At 51.0% G+C, this 14075-nt stretch overlaps 4 protein-coding genes across 4 annotated transcripts; 2 read left to right on the forward strand and 2 right to left on the reverse strand.

Annotated features, from left to right (window-relative positions):
* Nucleotides 1–1805: 1805 nt before the first annotated feature.
* On the reverse strand, nucleotides 1806–3633 carry REX4 (putative 3'-5' exonuclease; the record flags this gene model as incomplete). Its single annotated transcript, XM_076630362.1, has 7 exons — nucleotides 1806–2402; nucleotides 2481–2630; nucleotides 2727–2815; nucleotides 2894–3070; nucleotides 3141–3157; nucleotides 3234–3478; nucleotides 3553–3633. The coding sequence occupies 7 exons, from the start codon at nucleotides 3631–3633 to the stop codon at nucleotides 1806–1808; spliced, it is 1356 nt and encodes a 451-aa protein (XP_076489754.1).
* A 228-nt stretch (nucleotides 3634–3861) lies between these two features.
* PEF1 (Pef1p) lies at nucleotides 3862–4891 on the forward strand (the record flags this gene model as incomplete). Its single annotated transcript, XM_076630363.1, has 5 exons — nucleotides 3862–4115; nucleotides 4190–4363; nucleotides 4432–4556; nucleotides 4619–4702; nucleotides 4761–4891. 5 exons carry the CDS (start codon nucleotides 3862–3864, stop codon nucleotides 4889–4891), a joined length of 768 nt encoding a protein of 255 aa, XP_076489755.1.
* Nucleotides 4892–5526: 635 nt separating this feature from the next.
* Nucleotides 5527–8854, forward strand: PFF1 (Pff1p; the record flags this gene model as incomplete). The annotated part of the gene is made up of 9 exons (XM_076630364.1): nucleotides 5527–6190; nucleotides 6250–6291; nucleotides 6357–6460; nucleotides 6524–6612; nucleotides 6677–7162; nucleotides 7227–7722; nucleotides 7786–8105; nucleotides 8172–8380; nucleotides 8454–8854. The coding sequence occupies 9 exons, from the start codon at nucleotides 5527–5529 to the stop codon at nucleotides 8852–8854; spliced, it is 2811 nt and encodes a 936-aa protein (XP_076489756.1).
* A 462-nt stretch (nucleotides 8855–9316) lies between these two features.
* JCM6883_005243 (uncharacterized protein) lies at nucleotides 9317–13391 on the reverse strand (the record flags this gene model as incomplete). The annotated part of the gene is made up of 3 exons (XM_076630365.1): nucleotides 9317–10099; nucleotides 10170–13226; nucleotides 13302–13391. 3 exons carry the CDS (start codon nucleotides 13389–13391, stop codon nucleotides 9317–9319), a joined length of 3930 nt encoding a protein of 1309 aa, XP_076489757.1.
* Nucleotides 13392–14075: the final 684 nt, after the last annotated feature.

Raw genomic sequence — 14075 nt, forward strand, 5'->3', positions numbered from 1 at the left:
TGCCGACATAGTCGAAGCAAGTTGATAGGAAAAGCCGAGAAGCCTGATCGTGACAAAGCACAACGTTGTCAATATACGATTCGGTTTAGCACGGAGGATGATTCGAGGAAAAGCTAAGACAAAGTCCCTAGCAGGGGACGAGTTTATCGACACGGTTTAATCCGTTTGCTGAGATAGTGATATGTTTTGTAAAATCATCACTGCTCGAGACATAGAGCGGGGTTCAAACTTACAGCAGGGTTCATCGTCGAGGTGGAAGAGTCGAGATGAAGGTTCTACGAACGAGAAAAAGCCAAAACGAGTCAGCTTCGTCTATCCCGTCATTCGTGCGTGTCGCGACCCTTGCGAGCGAGGTAGAAGAAGAAGAAAGAGATAGAAGGGGAGAGCTCAGATAAGGCTGAAACTTGATTTTAATGTACGAATTCCTCAACAAGATTAGGATGGGCGAGAACATAAAGTTACTCTTAGGTACAGGTATCGTCACAGCTCGCTGCTGTTCTTTTCTTCTTCTACCGCGTCGTGGAGGGGTCGACGAGGTGGAGAGTGAGGACTTACGGGTTAGAAGCTCAAGCGGTGCGAGAGTCGATTCAGGCATTACAAAACCTCAAGCACTGTGAACGAGAGGGCAAATCGGGTCAGTACGAGTTCCAAGTGACTATTGACATACTGCTTTCCCCTCTGCCTGATGCAGTCGTGCAGCTTCAGCTGAATAAATAATGAATATTTTCCCCAGCGACGAAGCGGCTCTTCCTCCACCGCAACTCGTCTAGCCCGAAAGCCAGACGAATGCAAGTGTGAAAGAGCCCTCCATCTAAGCCACATGCAATCAAACCAGACGACTCTCTCCGAAGATGAAAGTCTCCGTTCGTTTTCCCATCCTACGCTGTGATACCGCCCTTCTCGACTTGCAGCAGACCGAAAGAGTGAAAGAGAGACTAACCGAGCTAAGTGACCATCTGAAGCAGAAGCATATTCTGTCGAGAAGGAGAAGGGAGAAAAAAGTGTCAGAACATGCGAATTCGACCTCCCTCATGTTTCCCTTTCTCATTCTTTGCTGCTGCTGTAAGGTGATCGATCCTAGGGTTGAAGACATATCCGATATATAGTTGTTTCCTCAAACTTTGTCAAGTTGCTTAGGTTTGTTGTTTCGAAATAAAAAGTGTTGTAGTCTTGTCGATGGAGCGAAGGGGGGAGACGCCGATTGAGAGAGGTGTGCGAAAGATGAAAAGTGAGACTAACGTGAGAAAGGGTCGAGTAACACTGGTGGTCGAGATTGAAGTGAAGGGAAGAGAAGAGAGAGAAGTCGAACGTCGAGCTGTTTTCTTCAGGCTCGAGGTGGTCAGCATACATTCAGCTGGACGATTGGGAGCTGCAGCGAATCATGTCAAGTGTAGTTGTATAGGGATCTTCAACTTCAACGCAGCCGTAAAGCCCTCGTAAGAGTCGTCTCGGCGGTTGAATCCGAATTGGACCTTTCATGTTTCTAATCTCGCTCGCAAGCGCACAAGAGAGGGCATCAGAGACTCACAAAGAACAGTGGTTCGGATGCTGCGGTGAGGTTGTTGACAGGACGAGGTGACGAAGAACAAGGTGCGAGATTTCGGTTTCGCGCGCAAAGATCACCAAAGGTGCTCGCTCGTGTATAGCTCGCTGTCTACGGTCCAGTAACGGAGCGTGAACAACCACGCTTTTGCAGCGGGCGAAGACTTTGTCGCTCGAACGAAACAGGAAGAAATCGAAAATGCAAAATTGCTTTCTCAAGTTCCACTTTCGCCAGCAAGAGACCAGAGTACGTCAATCTACTCTCAATCTTCTTCCCACCATCCACTTTTACTCTGCGGTCTCTTCTCCCTATCACCTTTGAACGAGACCCCTCCACCTTTGATCGCTCCATACTTCTTTTCTCCTCCTCCTCCCGCAGAAGCTCCTCCTTTCCGATTCCCGCCCCCAGCCTTCTTCCCTGCTGCACCGTTCGCCTTCGGGACTTCAACCGGCGGTGCTGACCGTTGCGGTTTAGGTTTCTCAAAATCGAATCCCAAAACCATATCTCCATCTTTCTCCGTCCTCCTCTTCTTCCTCCGTTCCCTCTCCAATTCTTCTTCCTTCTCCTCGTCAATCTCTCCCTCCTCTTCATCCCCTTCTCCAGTCCCTCCATTCGCCTCGAGTAATTCTCTCTCATTCCTGACGTGTCTCAGAATCGTGCTCACTCCGAACGCTCCTCCAGCTCCAGCTAGATTCTTCTTCTTCCCTACTCCCGTCAGAGAGATCTTTGCGTAATCGAGAGAGAGGAGAGAGGTGGTCGTTGTAGTGAGGAGTACGGGGTGAGTGTGTTTGAGGAGTGAATCTTCCCAGGCGGATTTTTGGGATCGATAGATCGCCATGGTTGCTCGAGCGTCCGTTACCTAGAAGTAGCGGACCAATGGAGGATCAGTTCAGGGCTCGAGATTGTGCGCGAAATTGAAAGAGGGGAGAAAGCTCACAGATGAATGCTCGCCAGCTTGAATGTCCACTCCGAGCACTAATTTCGCGAGAGTTCTCAACGAAGGTTTCTTGGTTTTCGTTAAACCTTGTAGAGGTGAGTAGTTTGAAGTATCTCGAGTCATGTGCCAAGGGTGGGAGAGCAGTAGAACCTGCGGGTTCGGAGAAAAGGCAGAAAAGGGGACGACAGAGCCGTTACGACGTCAGCGGAACAGCGCAAAATACATCACCAGCAACGAGTAACTCACGTTTGTATCGTTCGACAAAGCATGTCCAACCAGAATCCGATCTTTCAATAATTCCGCGACTTCTTTCTGAACCTCCTGGAAACTCGGCGCTGTGAATGGATCAAGCCGAATACAAGTCAGTAAGTCGATACCGAGACTCCGACCTGTTTTCGCTCGTCACCACTCACCATTTCTCAGATCTTCCTCCCTCACTCCAGAAACCCAAGTCCTGTAATCTGTCACTTTTTCTCGTGGTCTCACGAATCGATCCATCACTGTGTGTCCATGATAATTCACGATGGAGACCCTTGCGAGGGTCGACTCGACTCCTGATGGTCCGACTCCTACCATCTCACAATCGAGAGCTGTTGCACAGAATAACGAGCAGCGTCAGTTTGCGTTTCGAGCTCTCGAGAAGATGACGCTGGAACGTACCGAGATAGTGCCCAGTTCTGCGAGCGAGAGAAAAAATACAACGAACAGTCACTGTCTATCCGAATGCGACAGGATCGAAGAGAATAAACTGACTCTTTCTGCCAATCTCCTTTTCCACCGGCCATGATTTCCTCCACCGGTACCATCTTCTTCTCCTTCTTTGACGCTAGACCTTTCTCTCTGATCGCGTTCTCATCCAACGCTTTCTGCTTGTCTGACTCCTTCTCCTTTCCTTTACTTGTCGAAGTTGAAGGAATCGAAATATCGGTAGAAACTGACGAATGTCGGCGTTTACGCTTGAGTGACTTGTCTGGAGAGTCGATATTGGGTTTGATAGCCTGCACGGAGTACGGAGTGCGCAATAGTCAGCGGAAGGGCCGATGAGAGAGGAAGAAGAGGGGGGAGAACTTGCAGATTTGAGCGCTTTCCAGTTCGATGAAGGCGCAGCAGGTACCGCCGGAGCTGACTTTGATTTCGATTTGCTTTTGGCCATTCAAGTAGGTCGAGGAGTGAGGTGCTGAAGGCTGAGAGATGAAAGTGAAGAAAAAGAAGTTGAGTGTTGAAAAGTTCAGGCGACCCCGTGATGGTTCGAGCGGAGTGCTTGACGTTGAGAGCGGACTAGAGTGAGTTCAACAAGGTGCAGGTAGAGGAAGGAGCCAGAGAAGGGTTCGAATCGCTTTCATCGCCTCGATCACTCTTTGCTCCTTCCTGTCGCCGGCTCATGCCTCTCTTCAGCAAGACATCTCCTTCGAAGCCTACACAACCTCCAGCAGCCTCTCCTTACCCACCAGCTCACACGCTCAACTCTTCCCAACCTCCTCCTCAGCATTATCAACAAACACCCTCAATGCAGTACAACCAGCAAGCTCAAGGAGGCGGTTACCCTCCTGTAGGTAGTCAAGGTGGATATCAGGGTCATGCGCAATCTAGCGAACCGCCTCTACGAGCTTGGTTCGATGCTGTAGACCTCGATCGGTGAGTCCATTCTCGCATCGAGGGTAGCTTGCGCCTGCGAGACTTATACGAGCTCTTCCTCCCTTTGCTGCTAGATCGGGGTTCATCACCCAAATTGAGCTCAAACAAGCCCTCGTCAACGGAGATTGGCAGCCTTTCGACGACCAAACGGTCTCAATGCTTATGCGTCTATTCGACGTTGATGGCTCAGGAACGATCGGATTCGGAGAGTTCCAGGGTCTGTGGAATTACATCAAGGAATGGCAGAAGTGCGCGCGACTCTTCTACCTTTCTGCCTTTTTGCGATAACTGACTTGTTCTCGTTCGAATACGATAGCGTATTCCGTCAATTCGATCGAGACCGTTCGGGAACGATTGAACCTGCAGAACTAGCGAACGCGCTTTCGACGTTTGGCTACAACTTGAGTCCTCAATTGATCAATCTGTTGCAAAGGAAATTCAGTCAGTCCGTGCTCCCTTGTTCAACACTTGTGGCGATCACTGACGTCCACGTATCTATATAGATCCTCCTACGGCAGTACACAAACCAGCACAAGGGTACGGTAACTACGCTCGACCTCCGGCGAATCCGCAAGGAATCACTTTCGGTAAGCTTTCAAGCTCCTTCCCTTCGCTCGACGGTCCTAACGTATTGTCTTCCTTTAGACCGATTCGTCAGATGTTGTGTGACGGTACGACAGCTATCCGAATCGTTCAAAGGCGTCGATACAGATCGAGATGGCTGGGTCAATATCTCGTACGAAACTTTTATGACTCTCGTTCTCTCCGCTCCTTAACGGCCTTCATCCCTACGATCAATGTCTATATACTGGATTTATACATGTACAGTACTCTGCGCTACAGCGCTCCCTGGAATAACCCCTTGTATCGCTTCTTGATCACCGTTTTTCCCTCATTGCTTTCAGTTTCTCCTTCAAGTTAGATTCGGCCGGACACGCAGTACTCCGTTTCGTCGTATCCAGTTTGTACATCTTTTCGCAACATGCATAGAGCGCCATGATTTCTCGATCGCATTGAGGTTGTTGAAAGTTCTGGCGAGCGAGGCAGGTTCTGCGAAAGCTCGAACGGTGTCAAAACGTTGTCCGAGATTGACGGCGTGGAGAGATGCCAGGGAGCTTACTGGATCGCACAGGCTTCAGTCTGCACGAGAACGCGCCAATGTCAGCAGAGACGAGATGAGAGGGAAAGGGAAGAGTGAGGTCATACTTGACAAGGAGGAGTTTCTGTCACCTACGAAGCCTCGGCAACTAAAGTCAGTACCCTCAAGAGCTCATACGACCTTCGAACGACTCACTGGCATAATGACGAGATGGAGTAAATGGCCGAAAGAGATGAAACTTTCTCAGAGCTCTTCTTTCCCTCTCTCACCTCACTCAGAACAGCTGCGACACTTCCGGCACCGATCGAGGGGATGTCAATCTCCGACTCGACAGCTCTACGGAGAACAAAACCTCAATCTCACCACCCGACTTCTCGTGCTCCTCTCGGCCTGTTTCCCTCCCTCTTGATCCTCTTACCGATCCTCTCCCTCCTCACATACACCTCGGTACACCTCCACTATAAGCTGCCAACTCCGGAAGTGCAAGAATGGGATCTCTCGACTCAAACTCCGATTTTCTCTGAAGGACGAGCCATGAAATACATCAAAGATCTCGCGAGTTACAACGACGTCGACTCCACCCCACGCTACCGAATCGTCGGTACGAAAGAGATGCAACGTACGGACGAATACCTCCTCGCGGCGATCGAAGAGATCCGAAGAGAAATGGTCGAACAACATCCGAACGGAGGAATGCAGTTGGAAGTTTGGCATCAGATTGGAGATGGGAGTCATTTGTTCGATTTCATGGACAAGATGGTGTGGAAGAAATACTTTGGGATCTCGAATATCGTCGTTAGGTTGAGCGATGGAACTCCCAGTACGAAAGCGAATGCGATTCTCGTCAATGCTCACACCGATTCGACGTTACCATCGCCGGGAGCCGCAGATGATCTGGTAGGTGTCGCGGCAATGTTGGAGAGTATGAGGGTTATGGCTCTCGGAAAGAGGAGGTTGACGAACTCGGTCGTCTTCCGTAAGCTATCTCTGTCCCTTCCCGCCGAGAGACGATGTTGACGACTCCATCTCGAACAGTATTCAACGGAGCGGAAGAGAGTTTACAAGATGCTTCACATCGTGAGTAACGAGCTACTCTTTGATCTCTCCTTCTAAACTTCCTCTGACGTTCTTCTCGGTTCTAGTCTTCATCACTCAACACCCTCTCAAGGATACTGTCAGAGGTGTCATTAATCTCGAAGCGTGCGGTACCGACGGAAAAGAGATCACGTTCCAGGCAACCAGCGAAGTAAGGCTCCTTCCTGCGTGCTCGAGGAGGCATCGATCTGACCTTGAACGTCGTCTCTGACAGGAAATGGTTCGAGCTCTTGCAAGAACTCCGACTCCTTACGCTACTATCATCGCATCGGAAATCTTTCAAACCGGTCTTATTCTCTCCGAGTACGCCTCCTTCGGACTCCCTGTTCATCTGAGCAAAACATTGACCAACTCCGTGGATGAACAGCACGGATTTCCGCCAATTCGCAGAATACGGTAACCTGACAGGACTCGACATGGCGCTCGTTCAACGCTCGTATTACTACCATACTCGACTAGATCGCTTCGAATCGATTCAACCCGGTTCCGTACAACACATGGGTGAATCGACACTGGCCTTACTCACCTACTTCACGAGTAACGAAACGACGCTCGGAAATTCTCCTCTCGCGACTCCAATCTTGCCCAAAACTCCCGTTTCAGCCCTCATCTTCTTCTCGGCCTTAGGAGGAAAGATCTTCATCGTCTACACGAGATATCAAGCGACGATCCTCTACACCCTCCTCGCAGGAATCGTCAGTTTGGTCCTTTACGATCGGGTCGATTGGGAGAACAAGCGCAAGACTTACCTCTTGAGCGCATTCGGAGTACTTGGAAGTCTGTTGTCGGGAGTCATCGGCGCAAACCTCGGCGCCGCGTTTACGAGCGTCGTTATGGGTCGAGCGATGAGCTGGTCAGTAGTCCTCTTTGACCGTCCCAGAACGAACTCGAGGAGCTGAGACCCTTTCCATCGACAGGTTCCGCAACGAAGCTCTCCCTCTCGTGGTCTACGGTCCCCCGGCACTGCTCGGTATCGTTCTCTACCAATACTTCTTCGTCTCGAACCGACTTCGTTCACCTCTCGCTACCATCGCTCAAGATCGATCCGAATCTTCCCTCCTCGAGCACTCTTCGTTAGTCGGACTTGTCATCTACTACACGACGTTCATGTTGCTCGGTCACGCTGCAGGAGTCGGATCATCTTACCTCTTCGCGATCGGTTCAGCTGGATCCCTCCTCGCTCTCTGTCTAAACGACTATGTCCTTCACCGCGACCAAGGCCGAGAAGAGAAATCGGTCAACCTCATCACGTATATCGCTGGACAAATCTTGCCAATCTTGTTGGGAGTCGAGGGAATCATCGGGTTCCTTGACCTATTCGTTCCGTTGACTGGTCGACTCGGAGCCGACGCACCAGTTGATTTCATCATCGCTACTCTTACCTCGGCAGTCGGGTTCCTGATCGTTCCTATGGTACGTCTCAGCTGTTTCCTCCCTTCATCCGGCGCTGACAGTGACCGTCGCTTCTTTCTCTAGTTCCTCCCTTTCATTCATCGATTCGGAGCATCCTTCACCGCTCGACTCGTCGTTCTCTTCACTCTCACAACAATCATTTCCTTGTCCTTCTTCACCCGTTCCTCTTGGTCTCCTTACGACGCTCAACACCCTAAACGAATCTTCGTCCTTCACATGGAAAACACCTCGACGACTCCGTCAGAATTCCACGCACACGTCGCTTCGATTGACGGGAACCCTTTCCTCGACCTCGTCACTTCTGCGACTCATGGTCTCATTCCTCAAGGTCAAGTTCCTGAACCTACCGTCGCGAGTGATCTGAGCGTCGATTGGGATATCATGTTAGTTCCCGCCCTCATCTCGCTTTCAGCGTTATCGTGACTGATTCGTAATGTCGTGGGATTCAGCTACCCGATCGGTCAATTCTTGACTACTTACAAAGTTCCACTTCATCCCGTCGCCCCGAACTACGTCTCGCCTTGGTCAGACTTCAAAGTCATGGTCGAGAAGTCTCATCTCGACGTCGTCAACATGAGGAGGTCGATCGATCTTGTCCTCGAACATCCTGGTGTGATCTGGCCCGTAATCGCTTTCGAAGCTGATGTCGTTTCTTGGGGTGAGCTGACCTTCGAAACAAAGACTTCCCCAAAGGTTGAGCGGAACTGACTAGGACGACCGTCTGCTCACAGATTTACCAAGAGCACCTGAACGAGGCATGATCCGACATCACGTCAAATCCGTCGCAAGTTACGGGATCAACCGATTCCCTCTCTCGGTCACTATCCAACTCGACCCATCCTCCTTCTCCGCCGCACTCCGAGAAGAACAACGAGCAAAGAACCAACGAATCGATTTCTCTCTCGCCGACAAGGAACTCGGAACTCTCAAGATTGATTATTCTGGTCTCGATCCGTTGGGGATGTACCCGGCTTCCCTCGTTGCCGATGATGATGAGGAACAAGCTTTAAGGGATAAAGCGAAGGAGAATAAACTCGGGTTGAGGTTCTTCAAGGAGTTGGAGAAGAGACTCGAGAAGGAACCGGTGGATTCTATGCTGTTGAGCGCTGTGGCAGGACAAGCTTACGTGTAGTGCGTAGAGTAGAGTAAATAGATAGTTTCCGTTCTATTTCGATTTGCAGAAAGAATAAATTCGGGAAAGTTTGTAAAGTAGAAATTGTGTGAAAGCAAACTAGAATCTCTCCTTCGTTGGACTCTCTTCTCTCGTGTCAACAAGCAACGGACGAACGAATGTAATATCGTGAAGTCAAACGAGGTTGCAAAGGCTTTCTCTTCTTCAGGTCGAAACGATTCAGCGAGACAGCGAGAGAGAGAAAAGTAATAAGTAAAATCAACAAGGTGCGATAGATAGAGAAGATACTGCTGTTTAGGGGAGAAGAAACGATATACGAAAGCAGGAAATAGAAAAGATACAAGTTTATATGGGTAAAACGTTAAAAGGGGGAAATTAGAATGATCGTGAGTGAGAGAGAACGAGAGAGAGGAGATTTGGTATCTAGCGAGATCGAGATCGAGGGCGAGGGAATGGGAGGGTTTAGACCACAAAGACGGGTCGTTCGGAACAACATGCGGAACCGACAAAGTTGAGTAGACCGAGTCGAGCGGCGATAGGTCGAGGAACTTCCGTAGGTTTGATGTAACGCATCGGCCTTTGGTTTTGATGTTGCAATTGTCGAGGAGTCCCATGAGCGGTCGTCGTAATGAAAACGTCTTCCTCTTGTCCCTCTTCGTCATCGTCTTCTTCCTCCTCCTCTTCTTCTTCCGCCTCTTCGAGAAGCGGTGCGTTCGCGAGACCAAGTTTCGCAGTTGCAGGAGCGGGAAGGGACGAAGCACTTTCGGAATTCGCTGGGGACCAGCCACCGAGCGAACCGATGAGAGCGCCAAAGGAGAGTCGAGAGAGGGATTTGCCAGTCGGTACCGAAGCAGAGGAAGAGATCGAGGCGTTCGACGATCGAATCGGAGCTCGTGGTTGTTGTTGCTGTTGATTAGAGAGTGCGACGGTGACGAGAGCCGAAGGAGAGACGGGAGGAGCTTTCATCGCGTATTGTCCAGAGAATCGACGAGCGTGAGGGTTCATTCGATCGAGGGGTCGAGGGAAAGAAGGTCGACGAGCGTGGGAAGAGGTCGAGTCTCGAGATTGGTGAGGGAAGAAGTTGAAGGTATCTTCGTCGACGTCGAGACTCGCCGTGAGGAAAGGAGGGAGAATGTTTTCCGAGATGGGAAGAGGAGGGAGAGAATCGTGTTTGTTGTAACCGAAAAACGACGAATCTTCCTCTTCGTACGAAACTCGTGATGAGCAAATGCTTCCTTTCGGGAACTGTGTCGAAAAGAACGAGAAGAGATCAGTTTCAGATCATCCGAGAGAGAAAGGAAAGAGCAAAACTTACACTCCAGTGACGAATGAAAGAGTGAGAACGGTTGTGTTCGCTCGAAGCCTTGTCTGGAGTTCGAGGCATGACGTCCGAGCCCGTCGAAGTCGAGAGTTGAGATCCAGCCGAATCCAAACGAATGCGATCCTCGTGAGACAACGAGTTGCCACCGAGAGCGGCTTCCTCGTCCTCCTCGTCTTCTTCTGCGAGCGTATCGAGTTGACCGAGAGCAGCGACGACGTCGGAATCGCGACCGCGAACAGAGTTGGGAGCCGAGCCGAACGTCGAAGGGAGACTGTTGACCGACGAATGGTTTGATCGTGGCGAACCAATCTTGTTCGAGTAAGAGTCTTCGAGGTCAGTACCGAGAGAAGTGTCTTCGGTAGTGTTGCCGGAGAACGAGTGTCGGAAGGAAGAACCGGAAAGCATGCTCGCGTCGGAAGTCGTTTTCGATTGATGGTAATGACCGAGAGAAGACTCCTCGTCGTCGTCGTCATCGTCCTCGTAGATCATTCCCATGTCGAGAGCGACACTGTCGGATCGTTGAGGCTGTTGCGAAGAGATCGTTTGAGGAGGTTTCGACTGCTGAAGTTGAGGTTGTTGAGGACTTGACTGAACTTCCGCGACGGCGTTCGTAACCCCCCTCATTCGTTCCTCTAACATCCTCTCGACTTCCTTCCTCGTCTCTCCATGTTCACCCCTCTCACGTTCCAACGCCGCGACGAGCGTATAAATCTGATCCCTCATCTCTCCAATCAATTTCCCCTGCGCTTCCGCCAACGCCTCATCCTCCCTTCCCTTCTTCAACGTCGTCTCGAGTTTGTTACACCTCGTTCTCCAACCATCAACGTCTTCTCTCAACGAATCTCGTTCGTCGGTCAAATCGGCCATCGCTTCTTTCGCCATCGAAGCAGCGCGTTCGAGTCCTTCCAATTCGAGTCTTCGAGCGTTCCGTTCGTCGTCGAGCAGTCGTTCGAGTTCAGAGATTCGGGATCGCAGCTCGTTCGCTTCGAGAGACGCTTTCTTTTCGAATTCGGAAATTTCGAGAGCGTGAGTCGATTCGAGGTCGGAGCAACGAAGTTCGGTTCGTTCGAATTGAGAACGGAGAGAAACGATTTCGGCTTCGAGCGCAGAAGTGTTGTCGACTCCATCGTGGTGGGCGAACGAGGTTGGTCGAGATTCTTGATCGAGTTCCTCGTCGACTTCGAGATCTCCGAATCCTCCAGTGACACCGAAAGGGAAACTCGAATAAGTCGAAGTCGAGACGGTAGGACTAACGAGAGCGACGGAAGATCGAGAAGTACGTTTTTGTGATTCGGGAGTCGAAGGATCCGTGCGATACGAGATTGAGGAGCGTTTGAGAGTCGCGGGAGGAGGAGGAAGAGGAGAAGATCGTCGAGGAGTAGGTTGCATCGACGTGTTGCCGTATGCGACGGAAGCTGGTCTCGAAGGGAATCGTCGATCGAGGAGAGAAGCAGTTGAATTTGAAGCGTTCGTGCCGATCGAGAGAGAGCGAAGTCCGCCTCGTTGTTGAGGAGAACCGTTCGAAGGGAGAGGGGAGGTAGGGAGACCGTTGCCGAGTTGAGATGCTGCAACCGAGTGGAAAACGGAGATATGTCGTTTCTCGCCGGGAGAATGAGCCGTTCGTTCGTCGACGGGAGAAGGAGGACCGCTCGGAACTCGGAGTCCGAAAGGAGAAGTTGGAGGGGGTCCATCTGCCGAGAACGAAGAGGACATCGAGAGGGAGAGAGGACGAATTGACGAACGGCGAGGAGGAGCGGGAGCGGCTTCATCTTTTTTCGATCGATTGCTTTCCGTTCGCTTTCGAGGAGAAGCCGACGAGATGATTCGTTTCGGGGACGATACCGGGGTTGAAGTTCTTCGTTCCTCCTCCTCCTCTTCGTCTTCTTCCTCGATTCCACCCAATTCCATCGCCCCTTGTCCCCCTGCGATCGTAACCAATCCCGCTCCACTTCCAGCTTGAGTCCCCCAACTACTCCTCTTCCCATTCATTCCCATTCCAACTCCCAACCCAATCATCGGACTCGTCGAAGAAGAGAATCCATTCATCGTCGGAGGTAAAGGACTGAGAGCCGTACCAGAAGCGGGAGGAGGAGCCGAGAGGAGTTCACCAGGTTGTTCGGTTCCGAGTGAGATGACGGGCGAAGGAGCAGAGACACGGCCTTCGAGCGCTTCTAGGGCAGATTGTCGAGTTTGTTCCGGCGACATCATGTCATCTTCGTCTTCAATTCGACCTCGTTCTTTCAGAGCTTCGAGCACTTGACGAGGGTCACTAGACCAGACGGGTAGTGAAGGTGGAGGTGGGGGTAAGGGAGAACGAGAAGCGGCAGAAGAAGGCGAGACGGATCCTCCTCCGTGGGTTGTTGCTGGGGCTGAAAACGAGGAGACGGTCGAATGTAAACTCGCGGGAAGGGGAAGGTTCGCTCCCGAGACGATCTCGAGGGATTCTCTGAAGTTCGATACGGAAGATCTTCGAGTATGCCGTGAACCATGTCGACCGTGTTGTTGAGGAGGACGAGGTCCGGGAGCTGGGGGAGGTGGAAGGGGAGAAGTCGATCGAAGTGGAACGTTCGAAAGTTGAGTCGATAATGGACGAGAAGGTTCAGAAGAAGAAGAAGGAAATGCGTTCTGTGGTTGTTGCCAACTTGAAGGAGCGGGGAGAGCTGTCGAAGATCGAAGAGTAGGAGTCGATTCCTCCGTCGGTTGAGAATTCGGATTCGACATTGAGATTGAGATTGAAGCCCTCGACCTCGTGTGACCGTGTCCTCCTCCTCCTACTTTGCCGTTACTCAACCCTGCGAATCCACTGATTGAACCCCTCGAAAGCCGTGATCGCGACAACCTTTTCCCGTGTGCTCCTCCTACTTTCGCCCCTTCTCCCGCCAAGATGCTCGCCTTTGACAACGATCTTCGATGTTGATGATGCACTGACGAGATAGATCCACCTCCGACCGTGTGAACGATAGATTGTCTTCTCGAGTCTTTGCGAGGAGATTCAGTCGCGGCGGAAGCGTTCGACATTCTCTGAGAAGTTCGGGCGCGGTATAGCTTCAACTGTATCAAAAGCACAGGCTCTCATCAGCTTCAACACGTGTAGAGAGAGGGAATGGGAGTGATGAGAACACGAACCTTCTTCTTGGCCGCGAGCAAACGGTCTTCGCGTTCTTTAGCGGCTGCATCTTTTCCCACTAATGAGTAACCCAAAGTAGCACTCGACATGACTGCTTCTGTTTCAGATGCGGTATTAGTGGGCTGTAAACGAGGGAGAGAGAGAGAGGAGAGATCTGGGCGTACAGGAAGGGTGATCGAGTTTAAAGGTGATGAGGAGGGACTAGACAAGCGATCTAGCTACCAGAGCCTTTGATTTCGTGTCTCGAGAGAATGAAGAGAAGCGAGAGCGGAAGAGGGACAAGGCTGTGGGATTGTGTTTTTCCCGTCACAAAGGTTTGTGTGAAAGGGGGGAAATGGAGAGATTGAAACAAGGGCAAACTCGTTAGCTTCCGTCTTTGTGAGTATGAATAGACGTATACGCGTTACTCACCTAGCTGTATCACTTCCTTCCACTCAGAACCTGAGAGTGACCGTCGTGATGGATGAGAAAGATAGAGAGGCTTGTCGCGTCTGTTCTGGAGAAGTCGAGAGAGTCGGAAGCGTTCGAAAGGTCTGTTCGATACCTAGTGGTTCCTGTAACACGTCGGATAATGAGAACAAGGTTGAGTGGTCGTGTCGAGTAGGTCGGATGAGTCGAGGCGAGAGAGAGAAGAGAACTTGGAATTGTCGTCCTTTGGAATGTTTTTTCTCTTTGTCGGCTCTCAAATCACCTTCTACCTAAGGCTCTCAATCCGAAGGTGCTGAGTGTGTGAATGAGTGAAGGAGAGGAGGAGAAGTAGCAAACGCAGTGAT

This window comes from Sporobolomyces salmoneus (assembly GCF_050403485.1).
Source record: "Sporobolomyces salmoneus JCM6883 DNA, S_salmoneus_JCM6883_v1_ctg9, whole genome shotgun sequence".
NCBI classification, from domain to species: domain Eukaryota; kingdom Fungi; phylum Basidiomycota; class Microbotryomycetes; order Sporidiobolales; family Sporidiobolaceae; genus Sporobolomyces; species Sporobolomyces salmoneus.